The sequence below is a fragment of the Beta vulgaris genome, chromosome 5 (assembly GCF_026745355.1).
Source record: "Beta vulgaris subsp. vulgaris cultivar EL10 chromosome 5, EL10.2, whole genome shotgun sequence".
Taxonomy (NCBI): Eukaryota; Viridiplantae; Streptophyta; class Magnoliopsida; order Caryophyllales; family Amaranthaceae; genus Beta; species Beta vulgaris.
In genome coordinates, this window is record NC_079206.1 from 50,151,067 (window position 1) to 50,174,224 (window position 23,158).

At 34.8% G+C, this 23,158-nt stretch overlaps 2 protein-coding genes across 2 annotated transcripts; one reads left to right on the forward strand and one right to left on the reverse strand.

Annotated features, from left to right (window-relative positions):
* The first annotated feature begins 7,470 nt into the window (after positions 1-7,470).
* On the forward strand, positions 7,471-12,294 carry LOC104893910 (transcription factor ICE1). Its single transcript, XM_010680046.4, has 4 exons — positions 7,471-8,914; positions 10,635-10,856; positions 11,228-11,398; positions 11,910-12,294. Exons 1-4 carry the CDS (start codon positions 7,718-7,720, stop codon positions 12,012-12,014), a joined length of 1,695 nt encoding a protein of 564 aa, XP_010678348.1. The 5' UTR covers positions 7,471-7,717; the 3' UTR covers positions 12,015-12,294.
* Positions 12,295-15,147: 2,853 nt separating this feature from the next.
* Positions 15,148-21,059, reverse strand: LOC104893911 (auxin response factor 2A). The gene is made up of 15 exons (XM_010680047.4): positions 20,360-21,059; positions 20,106-20,221; positions 19,763-19,858; positions 19,612-19,662; positions 19,357-19,512; positions 19,180-19,264; positions 18,512-18,602; positions 18,266-18,430; positions 17,803-17,922; positions 17,524-17,599; positions 17,273-17,444; positions 16,245-17,167; positions 15,965-16,155; positions 15,681-15,880; positions 15,148-15,579 (listed from the first exon to the last, which is right to left on the reverse strand). The coding sequence occupies exons 1-14, from the start codon at positions 20,460-20,462 to the stop codon at positions 15,703-15,705; spliced, it is 2,523 nt and encodes an 840-aa protein (XP_010678349.1). The 5' UTR covers positions 20,463-21,059; the 3' UTR covers positions 15,148-15,579; positions 15,681-15,702.
* Between the last annotated feature and the right edge of the window lie 2,099 nt (positions 21,060-23,158).

Consider the following 23,158-nt stretch of genomic DNA (forward strand, 5'->3'; position numbering starts at 1 on the left):
CAAACCTTCCCCACCCACCATAACCACCCATCCTACCACCCTTTCTCCTCCCCTAGCCAGCATCACCCCCTTCCCTATTCACGGCTAGCCACCATCCCCCTTTCCCCTTCACTGCCGGCGCCGGACCACCCTCTCCGTCAGCGTCGAGGCTTCCTCCCCTGCCCCCAACCATAACCCAGGACCCACAAACCCTCCTCGGCCCTTTTTTTCTCCCACCCGACCAGCCGCCTCTCTCTCCTCTGATAAAACCAAAACCCAAACCCTCCGTCAGCGTCGAGGCACCTCCCTCTCTCTCCTCTGATAAAACCAGAACCCACCACCTTCGACACCATTTTCGACCCTCTCTCCTCTGGCGCAGAACCTGTTACAATTTAGGTTCGGATGGGTGGTGGAAATCGGAGTGGATAGGTGGGTGCTGGAAATTGGAGGGCTAGAGGTTGGGGGTCTGAAATGGTGTGGAAGGTGGTGGATTTCAGTTTTGTCAGAGGAGAGAAAGGTAGGTGCCGGCTGGTCGGAGTGCGTGGGAAAGAGGGTCGGGTGGGTTCGTGGAAGCTGGGTTACGATCGCGGCAAAGGAGGAAGTCTCGGCACCGGGGGAAAGGGTGGTCCGGCCGGTGGCAGTGAAGGGGAGAGGGGTGATGGTGGCTGGCAGTGAAGGGGGAAGGGGTGATGGTGGCAGGGGAGGAGAGGGGGATGGTGGCTAGAGGAGAGGGGGTGGTAGGATGGGTTTGGGGTTTTTTTAATTTCAAAATGAGTTTTTTGTAATTGAAAAATCAGTTTTTTAATTTTAAAATGTAATAAGGTTAAAGAAAATAAAAAAAAAAGAGTAGAGGGTTACCAAATAGAGGAAAGATAAAAATTGTCTACCAAATAGAATTTAAAAAAGTTGAGGGTCACCATATAGAATTTTCCTAAAAAAAAAATATATATAAAGTGAAGGGCTGCGCTTTTTTAAACTAGTGCAGCCCTTCTTACTTGAAGGGCTGCGCTAGTTTAAACAAGCGCAGCCCTTCCCAGCTAGAAGGGCTGCGCTAGTCCTTCACTAGTGCAGCCCTTCTTCTTAGAAGGGCTGCCCTTCTAAACTAAGAAGGGCTGCGCTTGTGAAGGAGGCGCAGCCCTTCTAGTTAGAAGGGCTGCGCTTTTTTCAAAAAGGCGCAGCCCTTCTAGCTAGGAAGGGCTGCACCTTTTTGAAAAAAGCGCAGCCCTTCGTCTTGAAGGGCTGCGCTTTTCTAGCGCAGCCCTACTTGAATAATGAAGGGCTGCGATGGAAAGGGCTGCCCTCTAAAAGCGCAGCCCTACATGTCATTTTCAGCGCAGCCCTACTGCTTTTTTCCACTAGTGCTCTAATCTTTTTCCTTGACCCAACTTCAAGTATGATCTCTCATCCCTTGAGTATTATAATCATATCTCTCTAGTAGATACTCCTTCAAACCACAACCCATATCTTTGTCATTTATTTCACTAATACGACCTTCACATTTCAAATCTTACTTCCCAATTTCAATATATCTCCTACTTGTAATACTTATTTTGGTTATATGAACTCACAGACCTCTTGTAACAACTTTATTAACCTTTAGAACAATATTTGACCTTAGAAATTCACTTCCATGTTATTATCCCCTAATTTAAGTCCATCACACAACATTTTCATTCATAGTAAGAACCTCTCAACAACCACTTTATCCATCAATAATCATGTCAAGATAGATCTTCATTCTCATATAACCAAACTCCTTAGTAATCCTGAATATATCTTCGAATGATACAATTCAACCTTTATTAATACACCATCAAAATAACTCTTATGATAAGAATCTACTTTTAATAATACCCTCAAGTGACAATTGTATTTCTTTGAAGATATAACTTGTTCCACGAGTCTTAATGCTTAAGTGTTTCCGAACTTAAGTCCAAAACTCTTAAAACTCACATGTACATTTTCCAAGATCCTATATTGTAACCACATTCTCGAACTCATATTTTACAACACTCAAATTCATATTTCTTAAAGTTGGTAAACAACTTAGTTAAGAACTTATCTTTCCTTAATCATATGCAAGGTTATGTACAGAACTCGAATTAGAATCGCTGGATTAACAAAATATATTCATATTCTCAATATTTTAACATCATCGAACGTTTTGTAAATTTTATATACTTGTAACTATATGTATATGAATTTAACTTAAATCATAATTAAGCTTCGGAAACTTATTCATTTTCCTGAGTTAATAACTCACTAACTCAGAAAAACAAATTTTACAAATACATTGAAAAAAATAGCAAAACCTCCTTTTTGTAACCAAAACTCCACGACTTACATATTTCACATGTGGTTTATTGAACAATTTATACTATTGAATTTCAAAAACAAAATAACTTACCACAACTCATAATGAAGAAGTTAGCCAGTAGAACTTAACATATGATTCATTTCTATTTTTGACTTAAAATTCCTAAACATGTATTTCACAAGTCTTGTAATACACAAATCACACTTCTAATACAATACAAGTTTAATTTGTGATAACATATCAAGAATAACTTATATAACTTATAAAATCAATCGAAAAAAATATAGTTCGAAAGTGGAAGAACATGTGTGTACCTCTTCGCCCGATCCTCATTACCACTTTGATTTATATTCAATCTCCAAGTTTCATAAAGATCGATAACCATAATACACCTCAACAACAATACCAATAATTAACAATCATTCTCAGACACTACAATTCAGAAAAGATAAATTGACTTTCATATACTTTATAAACTCTTTTATCAACTAATTACACATCCTTACAAGCTAACTTCATGCCTCAATAATAACAATAATCAACTATTATTCTAAAACAAATCTCACAATATTAATCTCTAACTTTAATTAATCCCACGTCTGAATTTATAGAGAACTTTATCAATAACATAACTGATAAAAATCATATTTTATAAAATGACATAAGAAGGTTTAATACTTACTCTTAGCTTTAATCCACTAAATAAAGAGGAAGATTCCATCTTTAAGTTTAACAAACTACCATAAACTGATTTTTTTTGCATATCAAAAGCAAGACTTAGAACTCAATTTATTTGTAAAATCAGAAATTGAAATAAAACCCATTTGCATGAGGTATTTGATTTCGTGGAATTGAAAAAGGAGGAAGAAAACTTAGCTTAATCCTTCCAACGAGAGGAGTACCAACCAATGGCAGTAACAAGGCAACAACCTAGCAACAAGAACGTTGGTAAACAAAGCCAAACACGGCAGCAACGTAACACAAAATACAGCAGCAGTGCTAAACTTGCAAAGGGCATATCTGTTAGCTCACAACTTCAAATTGGGTGATTTTTGTGCCTAAATTCAATAACTCGAAGAGATATATAAATTTGATGAAGAAATAAGGAGAAAATTTGGATTGCATGTTGGAGAAAATTGAGGCAACAGATTTTCGAAAAACAAAGGAGAGGGAAAATTAAGGGTTTTTCAATAACTTCAAATTGTAATTACCGAATAAATGATATACTTTGAGGTTTGAGAGATAAAAAAGAGCATGTTAATTGAAGGGGAATGAGACACTTCATGCTATGGATTGGCTGAATCTCCAAAAGACACGAAGAGAAGGAAGAATTATGGCTTTCTTTGATTTAGACACGAAGATATAGAATAGACTTTCTTTCTTTCTTTTCTAAAATCAAAAATATGAATCATAAAACCATATAAGAGAAAATTATTTTACAATTATAAGATTGGTGTTTCCTTTTGTATTGAAACATTGAAATCCATCTTACTTATAAAAATATCATAATTAAGCTAAGATAAATAACTAGCTTTTGATAAATCTGCTTAAAAAATATGGGCAATTACAGTGATACACCAAGAACTGTGTTTTGGGAAGTAAAACCAAAGAAAAGCATTGATCGGGAACAAGTATTATTTCTCAGCCGGGGGCAAGTCTGGATGGACCCCATTATCGAATTTAAGAAAACAGTCTGGATTGACAATCTTATATTCACTTGGTTTAGTAATTTATTCAAATTTTTATTTCTATTTTAAACTTCTTATACATAGCCCTAAGGGCTCTGTATATCATTTTTCATTATTTTATTATAATTTGAAATTTTTGTTATTTTTATTGAAATTATTATGATTATTATTTAAATATAACTATCATTTATTAATTAGCATAGTATAACGATTATTATTAGTATTTAATTAGAGTTATGAATTGAGTTTCTAAATGTTAATTGGATTATTTACTTAAAGCGTTACTTATACAACTATCATTTGTTTATTAATCAATTAAGTAATAGTATAATTATATTTATTTAAGTGAACTTATATTTGGTGTTGCGTTGACTTATATTATCGACTTACAATGATACATTCATTGATCTCGTCCGATAACAACTTGTTTCAAACAAATACATGTTTTCATATTCAAAATGCATTTAACATGAAGACTAATAGCCAAAATAGTGTACTATTATATTGAATTAGCTAAAATAGTGTACTATTATCTTAAATTAGCTTATAATCTATATTGATACATTCATTAATCTTATTTAGTAACAACTTCTTCAATTATCTAGGAACAAGTTAGTGAGTTACTGAGTTGGCGTATAAGTCCAAGTGAGTAACTAACTAAATGCTAAGCTAACATATGTTGTTAACAAGTTAGTATATAGTAAGTACTTGTTAACTTATTGACTTATGGTTGTTATGTTTACAATCATTTATATAAATTGTTGTTATGTTTATTACTATTATTGTACGACAGATGAACTCTCTTTATAATTACTTACGCCTCATATGAACCATTGTTGTAAACATATGATTGTCATTTGTTATAGTATTATAATATATCAAGAGTCGTTGTACTGATTTATAATCAATATAGTATTCGAATGGTTTTACAATTATTTGAATACCAATGTACAATACTAAAATGATTAAACAACATATTGATAAAACATTTGTTTATACTTTATCATATACAGTCATAACATAATATATATATATATATATATATATATATATATATATATATATATATATAATATATATATATAATATATATATATATATTATATATATATATATATATATATATAATATATATATATATATATATATATATATATATATATATATATACCGTGTTATATGTTTGTTATTGTTATTGCTATTATTAGCATTGTTGCTACTATTATTATTACTATTAATATTTATATTGTTATTGTTATTGTCATTGTTAGTGTCCATGTTCTTATTTGTATTACTATTACTATAGTCAGCAGTGTTATAATTACTGTTATTATTTGAATTTTTATTATTTTTTTGTTCTCATCCATATATATTTATCGCATGTACGCATATGTATATATGTGTCGATCTTAATCCTTTTGATAATATGATTCATTTACAAAATCCATAACAAAATCAAAATGACCCGATCAGGAGTTAACCAAAGTTGAATTGACGTTCAATAGTAAATGGATCTGATGCTTCACATAAATCGAACTAAGGTCATTAGTGATTCAACTCAAGTACACTTGACTCAACCCAAGCGTACATGAAACCCAAATATGACATGCGCAAACCTGGTTATAAAATGTACACTGATGGTCATACCCGGAATGGATGAACTTGTAAATGAAACGCTCAGACCTGTCCGGAACCCGGTAATCCCATGACTCAAATGTGATTGACCCAGATGAACAAAACCTGGCCAATCACGACTTGGGACACTAATTGTCAGAATATTGACCTGTCCGGGTTTGACTTGGTTCATCGTGGGTGTACCCAGAACCTGTTTTGACACCACTTATTCTCATCCCATGACAACTTGCGTCAATTGAATTAGATGTTTTAGTTATGAAATGAATTTAACTTACATACTATTAAACTTAAATGAATGATTGTTATCGTGAATTAGTTTATCGACTTACATTGGTTTGTTCATTAATCTCATCTGACAACAACTCATTCTACTTCAATGAATTATTTTTAGTTTCAAAATTAGTTGAAATTAAATATGACTAAGTTAATTAAAATATAGATATGTTTAATCAACTTAAAGACTTATATTGATACATCGTCCATCCAACCCAATAACTACATATGAGTTCAATCATAAGTTTTATGTTTCAAAATGCATTTCACATAAAGACGATTAACTCAAATATCGTATTGTTATCTTGAATTATCTTAGCGGCTACCGTTGGCACATTCATTATGTACAATAATAAATACTTGGATTATTTAAGTAGATGTTTTTCGTTTCAAATTCCAGTATACATTGGAAGACAATTAGCCTAATGATTAACCACTTACATTAAGTGATATATAAACTAATTCATCATTATCAATCATCATCTTAATCTTTGACCACAACCAATCACCCATTCATCATTGATAGTTACACATTGGAAGACTATAGAATAATGAAGAATTTGAAATTAAATTTCGCAATATCAGCCAAATGTTGAACCTTTAATAAGATAATTTTACAGAAAAATATGGCAACTTAAAATGCGCTTTCATAGACAAATATAGATACGTCTCTTGGTGCTATCGTTGTGTTCAACAAGTTTAACATATGTGATAAAAGTCCAACCAAGTTGGAATTTCCTGAAATGAATAATGACTTGACCCGAATCGAGACCCGAAGTGAAAAGATGTACACGGCATAACCGATATCAAGTTTCACCCGAGTCGATGCGGGTTTCCTTAAGAAATCGAAATTAATTGAATCCGAACTGAAAATAACTGTTTAACTGATAGTAATCAGTAAAAAGTCAACTATTTAAATCAAAACTATATGGGTCAAACTAAAAGACAACTCTAAACATAACTGAACTTAACTGAAAATTGAATTAACTGTATAGATTGAAACTGAAACCGAAAAAGTTTAAACTGAATCAATTAAGCTCAAAAAAACGAACTGAATTGACAGAACTAAAGTCAACTAAACTGTCTGGTTTGAACCAGGAACTGAACTAGTTAACTGAATAGACACCACTATACTTCCTTCGTTTCTTTTTACTCGCTACACTTCTCATTTCACGGACTCCTAGGCAATTTTTGGAGAAGAGAGAGGTAGAGAGTAAAAAGAAAAGGGACCCATGTGAGAGGAGAGAGATAGAGAGAGTTTATTGCCCCAAAAAGAAGTATAGCAAGTAATGTGAAACTTTCCATAATGGAAAGTGTAGCGAGTAAAAAGAAACGGAGGAAGTAATTGATCCCTTAATCTTAAAACTCTGAGGCCAAAATTTTATCATTTCAAGCCTTGCTTGGTAATTGAAAAGTGTAACCGAACAACCACAATCCAAATAATCCAATGTAGAAACAGTTTACGTGAAATTCCCGTAAAAAAGTTACTTTTACAGCCAAGCCAACTCCACATCAATGCATCATATTATAACATAAATCAACAACTATAAAAAGCAAAATCAATCAATCATTATGCTCAATAAAACCCCCAAATAAAAAAGGCAAACAATCCAACCAAAATCTGCAACAATTGTAACAAACTACTGTAACGTTCAAACGCTGCAGCAACAACAGTAACAGTAGCACCAGCTGCTCTCTATTAACAGCCGTGTCACCCTCACATCCCTCCCTTCTCTCTCACTAACAGCCAACTCTCTCTTTTTTTTTCACCCCAAATTCTTCTCTTCTTTCTTCTTTCTCCAAACCAAAAAAACCAAGAAAAAAAATGTTGTCAAGAGCAAATAGTGTTGCTTGGATGAGTGAGAGAGATGAAGAAAATTCATCAGTTACATGGAATCATAGAGATAGTTGTGTTGTTGGTGGTGTTAGTACTACTATTAATGGTGGCGAAGGTGAAAACAGAGAACATATTGTTGATAATGTTGATGTTGCTTCTCTATCTTCTTTTAAATCAATGTTAGAAGTTGAAAATGAGTGGTATGATACTATAACTAACCCAACTTCAATCCATTTTTCAACCACAAATGAGGGTCATCATACACATACTACTACTACTGATAATTTGATTTTAAATCCTATTGATTCATCTTCTTCTTGTTCACCTTCACCCTCTGTTTTTAATTCAGGTGGTATTGACCCAAATCATGTAGTACCTTCTTATATGTTTGCTTCCAAATCCACCATTTTTAACAACCCTTTAGCTCAAGGTCAGAGTTTTGGGTTTTTTCAGGACCAAATTGGTGGTTCCGTTTTAAGTGGGTTTACTGAATTTAGCCCTCAAAATGAAATGGGTAGTCCTAATTTGGGAAGTAATCCACAATTTGCAACTACCCATTTGGGGCAATTGGGTGATAATGATGGTGGTGGATTTGTTGGTGGTTCTTTAGGTGGAGGGTCTCGGTTTCGAGGTTTCGAAGAAGGGTTAGGGAATTCGATGTTTGTGAATCGAAGCTCGAAGATTTTGAAGCCTCTTGATAATTCAGCACCTGCTGGTGCACAACCTACTCTATTTCAAAAGAGAGCTGCACTTAGGAAGAATGGTTTTAGTGGTAATAATTCTGGGAATTTGCTAAATTCACCTGGGAATGGTAATGGTAATGGGTGTGATGAAGATAGTGGGAAGTTGAATTCTGGCTCTGGTGGTGAAACTGATAAGAAGAGAAAATTTGGTAATGTGGGTTTTTTAGACACTGTTAGTATGGATGGTTCTGCATTTAATTATGATTCAGATGATTTTACTGAGAATAACAATTTTAAGATAGGAGATGATGGAACTAAGAATGGTGGAACAAATTCTAATAACAATAGTACAATAACTGGTGGTGGTGGTGCTGCTGCTGCTGATTCCAAGGGTAAGAAGAAAGGACTACCAGCTAAGAATCTAATGGCGGAAAGGCGGCGTCGCAAGAAGCTCAATGATAGGCTATACATGTTGCGTTCCGTCGTCCCCAAGATCAGTAAGGTGAAAGAATTTCTTTATTTTCGCCTTTCTTTCTTTTCGATTTCTCGTGAATTTGTTCTTTGGTTTTTTGAATTCATTATTATGTTGTTGTTACCACTTAGAATTATCAATTATGGTATGTGCTAAAGTATATATTATCTCGTGAGTTTAGACAGTATACTTAGTTAGTAGTCTACCATGGATGCTGCAGAATTTCATTCAGCAAATCTTTTATTTGTCCTTGAATTAAGTTCCTTATTCTTTGTACATTACATCATTGGTTGCAACGTTCTTTTTGGGTGTTAATGCATATATGGGAGTTAGCATTAAATTAACTCACATGAATATGGTGGACTAGCTATTAAATGTCTTTACAAGTGGACCACTGTCCTAAAAGTTGGAGTTACATTAGAACGGCATCTCCTACTTCTCCTCTTGATTCTTGTAATGTTATCTAATTAAGATAAGATCTAATGTTAGTCTTCACTTCTATATTTTGAATGTTGATGTTTTGGTTCACTTTACTAAATTGGATACCATGTCTTCTAGGGAAACTATTTTGGTGTATATTCATACACATACTAGTTGTTTCTTTCAGTTATACCTTCACTGATGTTTACAGCTGTCCATTTACTGGTTACTCAATCTTTGCTTTTAACTCGCTAACGTAAGTTGGGTGGTTTGCTACTTAGTATAAAGTTGAAGACAACTACAATTAATCAAACTTCTTTAGGAGAGTTGATGAGGTGATTTTTGTACACACGTTACTTGGACTTGGGTACATGTCTAAGTGTTTGACTCGACAGTTTTATGAAAAAATATTCCATGATTTTGGCACAAAGAAGTGTCGAAGTATCCATATCATGTTGAAGTGTTAGAGGATCCGATACGGTACTTAAGGTAAAATGAATTTCCATGTTGTATAAATGTATAATTGAGGACTCGAGACGGATAAAATGACAAGGTCGAGTAACATAGTTCGTACTTAAATCAATACACTTCTAAAAAGTTGAATTGGAGTAGTCTTGTATGGAAATTTATGTCGATTAGTCCCAGAGGTTATACGATTGGCATGTAAAAAAGGCCTAGAGTGAGATGAAAACTCGCAAACTTTAGGATACTAGGATGAAAAGTACTCCTTTTTTCTAACTATATTGATGAAAAAACGATCAAGGGACATGTTCTTGTAGTGGAAACATTTAATCCAAAATCCAACATATCATCATAGTGCTGTTCAAATTTCAAATAATACATGTAGCTGGAATAATAAATGCTTACCAAATGTTTGGGAATTGCCTTGTTCCATTTTCTTTTCTTTTTCTTCTTTTTACCAGTACTTCATTCATATTAACACTGTAAAACTTTCAAAAACTTAACTGTCCTGGTTGTGTCAGAGTTGTTATCAGTAAAACTATTTCTAGGAACAGGGAGTAATTATGCTGATTTTTTTGCGGATAGTAGTACTTCATAGTGATAAGGGCGTTCTGTGTCCATTGTTTGGAGCTGTAACTCAACGAAAAGATATGTATGTATGATGACCGTAATAGTTGCTGTTTACATTGAAGCTTCTTGCTTAGGTAGGAGTAGGATACTAGAATGAAGTGCTGAGTTATGGGAAAACTGCAGCCCCACTTTTTAGTTATTTGCTGATGTTAATAGACTTTAGATGTTGTTCATTTGATTGAGCAAAAGAAAGTACATAAATATTAACAAGAATTGATATTTCTAATTCATTTTACAGATGGATAGGGCTTCGATACTTGGGGATGCAATTGAATATCTAAAAGAGTTGCTGCAAAAGATTAATGATCTTCATAATGAACTGGAGTCGACCCCCCCTCCGTCGTTGACACAGACAACAAACTTCCATCCTTTAACTCCTACACTGCCGAACTTACCATCTCGAATCAAGGAAGAACTCTGCCCCAGCTCATTGCCAAGCCCTAATGGTCAACCTGCAAGGGTGAGTTTGTGATCTCTGTTCCTAAATTTTCCTGTACGTATCTACTCATCCAACTGAGTTACCCATCATACCTTCTTCATCTACACTAGATGTTTTAGATTATCTTTTTCCAATTTACGTAATTTGATTTTTGATTGTAGATGTCCCAAAAACTGACCGTGTATAGCTCTTGTGCAATGTTCTTCAATTCTATAAACAATTTGTTCAAATCTTTTCCTAAACGTATTATTTAAATACTAAGTTCAAAAGGCGGCATTAGTGAATCTCTTCAAACTACTTGATCTTTCATAGAAACAGCTCCCTTGCATCTACAATTTTTTCTTCATTAAGAGAGAATCTGCATACAACATTCTGATTTTCTGATTTTGTAGATTGAGGTAAGGTTAAGGGAGGGAAGAGCTGTCAACATCCACATGTTCTGTGGTCGCAGACCAGGTCTCTTGCTTTCGACTATGAGGGCTTTGGATGGTCTTGGTCTGGACATTCAGCAAGCCGTGATCAGCTGCTTCAATGGGTTTGCTATGGATATTTTCCGCGCTGAGGTTATTTTCCCTTCTTTCTTTTTGTATATCTACAAACACCTCTGCTGAGATGAATTTTGTTATCATTCAAACTAAAGCCTCCTCCAATAGAATAAGCAAATGAAAGCAGAGAAATGGCATTGTTAGATAGGTTTGCTTAAGAAGTTTACGTTTATATCTGTTAATCTGTTATTGGCGGAAAGATGTAACTAAGGAGCATTAGTGTGCGTTCTCTTCACTTTAAAAAAAAAGTTTTCAGGGATGATTAGGTATAATCAAGTGTAAACATATGGTGAAATCCGGGCTAATAAAATCCTTTGAGGTTTAAGAAGTTGAGTTCCAATAGTTTCATGCGAAGAGAACGCATGCTTAGTATGGTGCAATGAGCCAAGCTAACACTGCATACCTTGTGACATCTTGTGATGACATTTTGTCATGCATGGGCTTGTGATAACACAATAATTGTCATAATATAGATTGTTCAGAATAGCTGTCTTATCTCTGTGATGGCTTTGGTGTCACCCATTTTCAGCAATGCAAGGATGGGCAGGATCTGCACCCTGACCAAATCAAAGCTCTTCTCTTGGATTTAGCCACCTTCCATGGCTCAACAGTAATGGGTAATTGCAATATGTGACATTGCATTTGCATAGAAACTGCTGCTTCGAAATTTGGATGCAAGGAAGGAAGATGATAAAGGAGCTTGGATGATTTCATTTCAAAAAAAAATTGTCCCCCTTTTCATCAACTAATTTAGTGTAAGAGAGATGTGAAGTCAAGTTGTAATGGTCAGTTTGATGGCTTTTCTGAGTTTAAATTACCGTCATTACCAACGTAGGTGGTTCTATTTCCTGCATTTGCTATTCTGTAGCTTTTTATTTTCTTTTTTGCAACCTTTAATAAAAGTAATATTTATACGTTTCAAGTGTTTAACGTATTCCAATATCGTACAGTTTATTATATTCATCCGTGTAAATCCGGTTTACTGCCTCCTCTCTCCTCCTTTTTCTCTCTTCTCTCTCCTCTCCCACAAAACCCTAATTTTCAATCTAGGGGCTACCACCACCCTTTTGGGCGGTGGTAAGCCCCTTTTCTGGTTTTATTACTAGCTTTTTATGTTTATGTTTCCAATAAATCTTAGTCTCTCTCTAATGGAGAGTTTTTCTACCCATATATTGGGTTATGTCTACCCATATATTGGGTTTTATCTCTCTCCATGTGAGAGTTTAGAGAATTGTTTTTGGTTTTTCAGTATTTCAAGATGTTGATTTGTTGATCAAAATTTGTGCGGAGTTGCAACAGATGTCAAGACTTCTTTACAATCACTTGAATTGAATCCGATTCTACTTCAAAACTACAAAAGATCGATAGACCCCCTTGCAGAAGGCTGCATCAGACAGCGATGTGAAAGACAAGGGTTTTCAGAAGTGTTAGATCTACTCAACGATCGTGGTTTTATCATATTAGAATTGTATTTATTTCATTTGATATGTATTTGTTTAGTATTGACTTTTATTGTAGATGTCGTATGACTTTGAATCAATGAATTAATGTTACTTTCAAAAAAAAAATATTCATCCGTGTAATAATTGACCTAAAACATACTCATTTAGTGAAACTGTCACTCATTTAGTAAAAAACTCACCTTTATTGCATTAGGGTTAATGGAATTCAGGTGGTATTAGAAGAGTTGGATCCAAAGAGAGATGGAAGCGGGAACTATTACCCTTGTTTGGGGGAAAATATACTTGTTTTTTTTTGGTGCAAATATACTTGTTCAGTTGTTCCAATCAATATTAATCACATTATTTTCCTTATTTGAAAGATTCAAATTAATTGCAATATTACCTTATTTGAAAGTTTCAAATTAATTGCAATAATATTTTCTCTATCATTGTCGTCCCTGTTTTATTTATCTTTATCTCTTCTTTATTATGGGCATAACTTACAAACTAAGATATATGCCCTAACACGATGAAGTTAGGCCTTGCCTGATCGGGCTTTGTAGGCAGAATGTCCAAAAAAATTGCCCATAATTTGGGTTGAGTCCAACCCAAAAACCAGGCCATATATTCTTCTAATCCTAGTCTTTTTCCATGTCGAGTTTAAGTTGATCAGCTCTACTAAAAATTAATACGATATATCTATACAAATATATTAAAAGGTGTGCGAAAACAAGAAAATGTGCCACGTGGCGCTCTCCCTACGGAGTTTTAGTTCATGTAATTCATGTACAATTAAAAAATTAAGAAATTTCATAGTACAGGGTTTGATCCCGAGACTTCAAGTACATATACTAAAGTTCTAACCACTCGGCGAAGTTATATTTAGGATATGTGTAGTTCACCTGAAATTTTCTGATCTGAACTTATCTGATCTGAACTTATTTTTTCTGAACTGATCTGATTTGATCTGATTTACAAGTTCTTATCTTTTAGATTTTTCTCAATATATAAGAAAAAATATAGTCATGTTGGGTCTTGTTTGATTCGTCTCAATGAGTACATTATTAATATCAATTATTATAATTTTTACTCATATGTAATGAAAGATATTTAATAGTAATAATGATTTTTAAATATAAGCATGACCTGAACTGATCTGATCTAAACTTATTTTTTCTGATCTGATCTGATTAGATATGAAATAAACAAAGATAAGGTGAACTAAACATAGCCTTAGTATTATCATCATAAAGTATTATATTAATAAATGAAATCTTTTCTTACCTGGGACATAGCCCAGACCTAATAACTAGTGATATATTAAACATAAAATTACTCATATCTTTAACTAACCGTGTTTGTTCTGAAAGCTTGTGATGAAAAATCATACAGTATTATTGATACGAAATAGTTGGTATATTAAACTAAAATTATTCATATTTTTCATTACTCAGGTTTATTTTGTAAGCTCACTATAGAAAATCATAAATTATTATTAATACGATATAAGTGGTACGTTAAACATAAAATTATTCATATTTTTAACTGATCATGTTTGTTTTGAAAGCTTGCATTAAAAAATGAAAAAGTATTTTTTTTTTCTTTTCCTTAGTTGGATGATTTAGGTATTCTTGGTGGCAGACAGTGTACCAACCTCTATTTGCCCCGAGTCCTTGGTTGGAAAAAGTATACAGAACACAGTTTCCAAATAACTTGAAATTTTTCATGAAACCACTAGAAGATAAGAGTTAGGGCATCCGCTATTGAACGTTTGACTTGTGTATTATTCATAAATGCTAAATATCATAATGGATCGCTGTTACACGTAATGATTTCCAAAAAAAATTATATAATAAATGTCAAAATGCACATAGCGTTACGTTTTACATGATACATGTGAGATGCATAAGCACGCTATTTGCACGTCACGAATCGAGGTAGAGAGAATGTTTGGCGGAAAAACGAGTAAAATAACCTACACAATGCCAAAAACGTTTTGATCAATAGTAATTTACATTAACTATACACAGCAGCCAAGTAGATGAGCCCAGGAAAAAGCCACATCTGACCCTTGTGAATCCAAAATAAAGAGCGCATAAAGAGGAAAAGGTGTGTTTAATTTTGCCCTAATATACTCCTCAAATTTCCTGTACTATAGATTTTGACTCATGAAAAGAAAGAATTGAGCATATTCGTCCTAAAATTGGTTACAGGTGAGATGAGAACACCAGCCCTACTTACATCGTTTACTCCCGCCAAGCATCTGCACTACATGCAGCCGCCAGCATCGGAATCATCCGCTGCTAACTTGCACTGTACAGAACCTTAAATAACAGAGTTCACGTCCAATTTCAAAGCTCAATGTTACATTCATACACTTAAGCATCAACAAGTGAAATATCAGCAGATTGAAGCTTCGAGGAATGTGCTAGAATGGAATAACGTGGCTAAAATCATTAGATACGCAACACTTACTTACATCACATCGACAGGCTGGTCAGGGATAAAAAGGCTATTTACAAGATTGATTCGAGGCTGGAAGGCTAATAATGCCTCTTTGCAATTAAGGTATACATTTATATTATGTATATGGCTCGACACCAAAAAGACTCCAGAATACGTCCAAAAATGGGAGCAATATAGACGGACTATACGAAAGGTTCCATCTTCAAGACGGCCTCAATGCCATACCTAGAGCGATCCCGACACAACCATAAGGAATGCACATACTCCTATATAGATGCCAGCTCAGAAAACCTGCCAAATAGTAATTGTTGAAGGTCAAGCAACATAAAATAAATCATCTCGAATCATTGTTCAAAGTGGTCCATATTTTTGGTCAATACCCAAGTACTTACGTAGAACCATCAAGGTCATCTACTAATGGCTTTCAGCATTAGATGCTGATGAAGGTAGTGATTGTTTCGCTTCTTTAGAATCCGAGCCTCCAGCAGCTGGCGTATTCTCTTCAATCCTGGCGTTCAATGTCCTGGGAGTCATCTTCTGGACTTCCTCCTTCGTGTAGATAAAAATTTTGCGCACCATGGAACAGAATTCCCTGTATTGATATGGAAAGGAAATTAAACTTTTAAGCCAGACATTATGAAGCTGTGGGTAAATACCATAAATATGCAACACATACTGCCACGGGTCATCTCCAACCAGCATCATATCACCCTCATCGTCAGTGTAGACAATCAGCCAATTCTTCTCAGGGATCTTGAGTTCACCATTGAAATCGAACAAGTGATCCAATTCTTCAACCAACTGATCATAATCACTAAACTTTGAGAGGTCCACAGACCTACCGAGGGCAATTCCTTGCTTTTGCACCTGAAGTCAGGAAAAATTGCACATAACATTTGAAACACTAAAGGCAGATGGAAAAATCAAGAAGAAAGAAGGTATGTATCCTGAAGTACCTTAGTACAGCTCCTGGAGGAACCACCTTGTACTTTCGCTTGAGCGTCTCGAGAAAGTGATTGGGAACATGGCATTTTCTTATCCTGCTCACTGCAAGCAGGCAAATTATCCATCTGTTTGGAACCCTTGGACTGTTCTAAACTTCTATCAGGTTCACTGTTATGATGATGCAGCATGGGAGGCAAATTAGTTGCAGGCTCATCAACATTCCTTCTGCTGAAGGTAGAAGGCTCCTGATTTGTGGGACTGCTAATGAGGGACATGCCAAATAATTTATAGTTCCCATCCTTTGATTTGATAGGCTCCTGCTCAATTTGTGAAGGCCGCGTTGCAATCTCTCTGGATTCAAAGCAGGATTGGCCTGGTGGAGGCATCCGCCAGCTCCCATTGTGATGATCAATTCTATGACCACGGAGCACTGACATTTCATTAAAGCCTCCATATCTCGTATTTCCTGGAGCTTGATTTGAAACATTGCCACTTTGTGGATGAATTTTCATAGTAGATTCTGACATATTTAGCGAAAGACTGGTAGGCATTATGGACCAGGAACTTCCAAGCATGCTAAATCTGCCATCTTGATCCAGTATATGCTTTTTCATAGGTGAAGAAGCAGCAGTTTGATAAGGTGAGTGGAATCCAGAGGCTGTTTCATTATGGACACCGAAACTTGACAGCAGATCAGCATAGGTTGGTTCAGGCCTTGTTGCTGATATCCAATTTTCTGGTACATATTTCCTTGAAGCATTGGCATTCTCAAACTTTTCCTCATCAACGGAATTGGGCCACACATGGGGTTTTTCGACAGTTTCAGACTCATTGCTGTCTGCAAGGCTGGGTCTCAAGGTCGAATATTCTTGACCTTGCAAGACTCTTGAAAACCCACCTACTGGTGAAGCATCTGCTGCCACTTTAGAGAAACCTAATTTAACAAGAAACTAATCAGCCAAAAAATAACAGCAATTTGGAGGACAAAATGCCCCTATTACAGTCGTTATGCATCAGAGTGACTTCAGAGCAATAATACCTTCTCTTGTAAGAACAGAGGACTCTGAAGATTGAGTCATAACATTTGCACGAGGCCGTTTTGCTCTAGTCACTGGAAGGGGATTTATGGTGGGAGGAGTCAGAGCAGGTTCAATTTGCCAGGGTGAAACCCTGTCTGGACGAGGTATAGTGGAAGTTTCATCCCAGCGGACCTAAAAAATTCATAGCATTGTTTTATAAGTTCACAATAGCGCATTGACAATGAAGTTGAGAACCCCATAATTAGCATACCTTCAGACACCTCCATTTGGAGTCTTGCCACCGATTGGGATTTGCATCTTCAATGCCAACAATAGTGCCTGTAAATCTACAAATGCACAAAGAGTAAAAAAACATCTATTAACAACCGACTTCTCACACACTAAATAAAAGGGCAGACGACAAAAACGTTTTTAAACTCTGAAACTGTCATAATAGCTAGACCCCCACCCCCCCCATATCAACTCGTATAGGAGTAGAAACACAGGAGACAGTGATATCTAATCTGTGGTTAATGACAAAGAGATGTACCTTTGCTCTGGAGCCTCTTCCCCTTCAAATCTCATCTTAAAACGCATCCCAATGGAGTACTGATTCTTCACAGACTCCATGTACTGATCATATGGAACAATGAACTGAGCAGGACTGGTCCTGCAAGGAAATCCAATTTCAACAGTAAGTAAAGGCACTCTTGACTATTATACAAGCTGCAGCAATTTCCTCATGCAAGTTCAAAATTTTATGAAGCACTTTTAAAGGACGATAGAAGACATAAATAGGTCAGTCAACAAATGTAACAAGAGTATGCATTAGTTGAGCAAATACGACACTCGTAAGCTCGAACAGAAAGAAGCATATAATCGTGAATCATTATTCATATTCAACAAAAATAATGTGCCGAAAGATTTAAAAGACAACATTCAAAAAAGGCACAAGTTAGTACGAGGGTAATCCAATGACATGAAAAAGAGCATAAATATGACATTAGGCACACCTAGGTTTGTAGTAAACAGTAAACATAGTCCCAGAGCTGATTGCGTGCAATGCTGTTGCCAGAACGCCGAGATGCATACTATGACTTGATATGACTGATGAAGGCACAATGCCCTGCTGCCTCATGGCACGTCTCACTCCAACACGAAGTTCACCATTCTCACCTCTGGAACACTCAAATAAAAGACCAGCTCAGCCTCAAAGTGTAGCAAATTTGCAAAATAATCATAAAGAGAAGCTAGCAAACCTGAGAAAAATAAATGCATCACCAGCTACAAGTCTTTTTGAGCTAACAAACACGCTCCAACCACTTTGAAGCAGATGCCTCCTTGGTTGACCTGGCAATCAAGAATTGAGTAAGAATGGCTATAAATACCCCCTTAGGGATGAGTCAAAGCAACCACAAGTACAATCTACAACTTAGCCCACAAAGTTAGTCTAACATTGAAGCATAGAGCGCATACATGGTTCATCTATGACAAGCATCATCAGCAAGTGCTAGCTACTCTATAAGCTCGACATATTGTCATGCTATACATGTCAAAAAGACAAATATAACCCATGAACGAACAATTCCTAAGAATTACATTTTAAACCACAATGATAGCAGATATACCTCATAAATAATAACCACAAGAGAAACAGGAAGGAGTATAGAAGAAATAGAGAGAAGATGAAACTTTCATCTCCATTGAACATATCGTAGTTCATTAATACATTGAACATAACAGATAGCTAAATTAGCCATTTTGCAGCATCAGAGTGAAAAGTCACTTTGGTAGAAATGAAAAGGAAAAACAGATCACTAAATTGTATGGCCTCACTTATGTGGGAAGAACAACAAGAATCTATAAAACATCAGCAATCTGCTGGTGCCTACAAATAGGACTTAAAAACACAGCCAAAAGAAATTACCCCGAAAGATATGCCTGAAACGCCACTCATTTCCATGGAGATCCTTGGCCACCAACTCTTGTGTAGGTGGTTGTCGAGACATATCCTATAGAACATTAGAGATGCATCCAAAAATCAATAAACAATCTCAAAAAACCTATCAACATTCATGCACATTAGAGAAATCTTTCCACTCACCAACGGTGGAAGACATTCATCAGCATGTCGTCTGAGCACCGAGAACCCACCATGAGTACTCGTATCAGAAGCAGTCAATGTCTTACAAAATGAATGCACATGGAAATGCGGTTGCGGAGGCGGCTGAGGTTCCTTCTCTAAAGAATTCTCTTCTCGCTACAAAGAGAACAACAAAACATAAGCAACACAAACAACCATATTCTCTCCCACCCATATAGTCTTATACAAACTTTCGAACAACACTAGCTCACTTACTTGGGGAAGTAACATCACTTGGGCATAAACCTCATCTGTATCCGCTTCAGCCTATATATTCAACAATACAAAATCAAACATCACATTAAATATTTCCCCAAAATCACAACAACAACACAACATAAATCAACAAAACTTAAACAAACTCAACCTTCAATTGCACGTCGATAACACGGCACAGGATCTTCCATGGAAGATTATAAACAGGCATTTGCTGATCAGCTACTTGATTAGTGGAGGCTTCAACCTAATTAAACCCCAAAAACAAACAAATTAACAATCACTTAAAAAATAAAATTCACACTACCCCCAAAATTGACCAAGTAAACTACTCTAGCAACCCAAAATTGACCAACAAAATTTCCTACACACAGATCCATAACAAGAAACAACTTCAATTCCTTCTCCAACATCTTTGGGAAAAATTAATTAATTTCTTTTTTCTTTTTTTTTTTACAAAAAAAATAAAGCACAGAAATTAATTGAAATCCAACCTGTTCGATATGTCCTTGAGGAAAGTAATAAACAAGCTCGTTTAGACGAGGCACTGTCACCAAAGGACCAGCACAAGCATGCCACAACTCCGTATACAGCGCTGTTTCCGGATCCACTGCACTCCAAACAATAAAAATTAAAAACATAAAAGTAAAAAAATAAAAATAAAATAAAATAAAATGCACTTGCACACACTAGATCACAAACTCCAATTAAAAAACATTATCCACCGGAAAAAATTCGCCGGAATTACCTTTTCCGGCGCCGGGAACTTGATGATGACGGTGATGTTGTTGCCCTGCTTTAATTGCTCCTCCTTCATCTGTCGCTTTAATCGATATTTCCGATGAACTCATTTTTCGGTGATTTTTTTTATTTATTTTTTAAAATTTATTTTTAATTGAAATTATTTGTGTGAGAAAATGATAGTTTTCAACACAGATCTCTCATCTAATACCTCTTTCTGAGCTCAAAATATCACCAAACCCTACCAAAACCTCGAAGAAAAAATCCAAAGCTTATCTTCAACAAATCAGTGAAAAACCGACAAAAATCTTCAAAATAAATTCATACTCAGACATGAATTTCTCTTCAATCTTACTTTCGGATGAATTCATACACACGAAAACACCGAATAATTTCAACTTTTTTACTCGATTTCTGCGACGAACACGGTTGATGAAGTAGGTCGTTTTTTCTCTCTCCTAGTTTTCTCTCTGCAACAAAAACGAAACGAAACCACCTGCAACTGAAACTAAAACTGAAACAACTTTCTCTCTCTTGAGAGCAGAAACTTAGGGGGAAAAGATGGAGGAAGAGAGGATGCACGAATAGTGTGTCTCCGAGTGGAGAAAAGAGGAGAGAGAAAATGGAAAAATGGAGGAAATGCAAAAATAAAATAAAATAAAAAAGAGAGGGGGTTTGTTTGTTTAGCTATGTTAAATGTGTGAGTATGGTGACTTGTGAGGTCGTCAAAAATCGGAGGGGAGAGTTGCAATAATTTCTAACCATGGTCAAGAGAAAAACGGGTGAAACCCGGTTAGTCTTGGGTTGACCGGGAACAGCCGGTAATATATCATACATGCCTCCACTCCATTGGTTGGAGAATTGGGGGTAATGCCCCATTCTCATGTCAAATTACTGTTATATCCTTGATCAACTTTTTACATAGAAATTACAATATTAGTGTTTTTCAAGAGCATTATTTACAACCTACTACCTCTTTTTGATATTTAACTTTGGTTTATTTATGTTTGGTTATTCTAGTTGGGGATTGTTTAACTATGGTTACTTTTGTTTATAGACTTTTTAATCTTTCCTTTTCTTTCCCAACCTCCATTTGTTTCCACTTTCAGTGCTTGTTTCCCCTTAGTTTGTATCTTTTTGCTTTTATCTACTTCTTTGTTTTGTTTATTTTGGTAAGATGAGAGTTAAATGTGCCATTGCCTTTCTATGAGGCTAGAATGCCATACAAGGTTACACTCACTTGTATTAGTAAAAGTTGTTGGGGGTGCCTCTCTTAAATATCTTGTAGGTTTCATTGAATTATCACTTGTCTTCGTTATGCTACTATTACAAAAAAAAAAAAAAAAAAAAGAAGAATTCTATTATATATTCTCAATTTTGTTTATTGCTCATAAATACTTCATTGTGTGTACTAGGTTTAAACTCGTGTCAGGTAATATACTGATTGAAAATGTAAAAAGTAGATCAATTTATTATGAATGGGTGGAATATACAGATTGACAATTAAATAATAGAAAATAAGATGTTTGATTACACAACTCTGAATGAACAAGCATGAGTTATTTGTTCTTTTTCAGGAGCATATTGAATGATAAGAGATCGACATGGTTGTGTGATTGAGAAGAATCCATCACATGGAAGAATGAAAGAGAAAGAACCTTCAATATGGGAAAAGGAGTTATAATGGATTATGGTGACAGGTGCTGAAATTATGTCTTGCGAATAAGTAAAATAACTAATAAGCTCATTAACGAAAGGTAATGTTAGAAATTTGACAATATTTCATATTGGGTAATTGCAATGCTCTGTTAGAATTCAATTATGACTAAAGTGAAGGCAAGAAACAATCAATAGTCATTTTTTTTATTACCTTTAAGCTAACCAATCCTAATTGTATGCAGATATAACCCTTAGGTAAGAAACTCACTAGAATTTTTTGCACGCGATACGCGTGCTTGAATTTTTTTTTCGAACAAAAACTCAATTTTTTTTGGCATAAGAGTCAAAATTTGAACATTAGACATACGAAGTATAATTGTTTTTAGTTGCAAAATTTGATTGGTTTAGTTTATGTCACTTAAGTCTCTCACCATTCTTTTTGTTTTTTTTTTTTTTTCAAAGTTAAATTCTATGAATAAAATAGAAATTTTTCTGAATTTATTTATGATTTCTAATATTATAATTTTTTAGTTGATTTTTGAATTAAGTACAATACTTCATAAATTGTAAAGAAAGTAGACACTTTGATTTCAAGTCAATTTTTTCATAGGTTGTAGTTTGTAAGTGAATTTTTAAGTTTTTGTAAAGTTTCCTCATTTTAGTGATTTGCATAACGTAAATTACGCAATTTTATGATTTTAGTTGACTTGTGAGTGATTATTATAATTATATTTTTGATATTTTTATTTGAAGCCCCCTTTAATTTGTAAGTGAATTTGTAATTTAGAATGGGAAGGGGGTAAGATAGTCTCTTCATTCGGGGACACCATAGTTTCCCCCTTCCCTTATATAATAGAGATATGTTGTACTTTAATTCTTGAATGATATTATATAAACCTTTTTACCTTGATAATTTATCACTATTATATAATAGAAAAAAATACGTCCAAATATATGTAAAAGTTTCATTATATATAGGAAACACTATAAAAAAAAGTAAATAATTTTTTTCCTTGTCTAATTTCTAAATTCTGATTTCACTACAAATACACCTTTATATTTAATCATGACCCACCATTAATTGTGAATGGTTCTTCAGAATAGTGATTTGTAAGTAAATTTTTGTAAATGTTTTTGTATATATTGA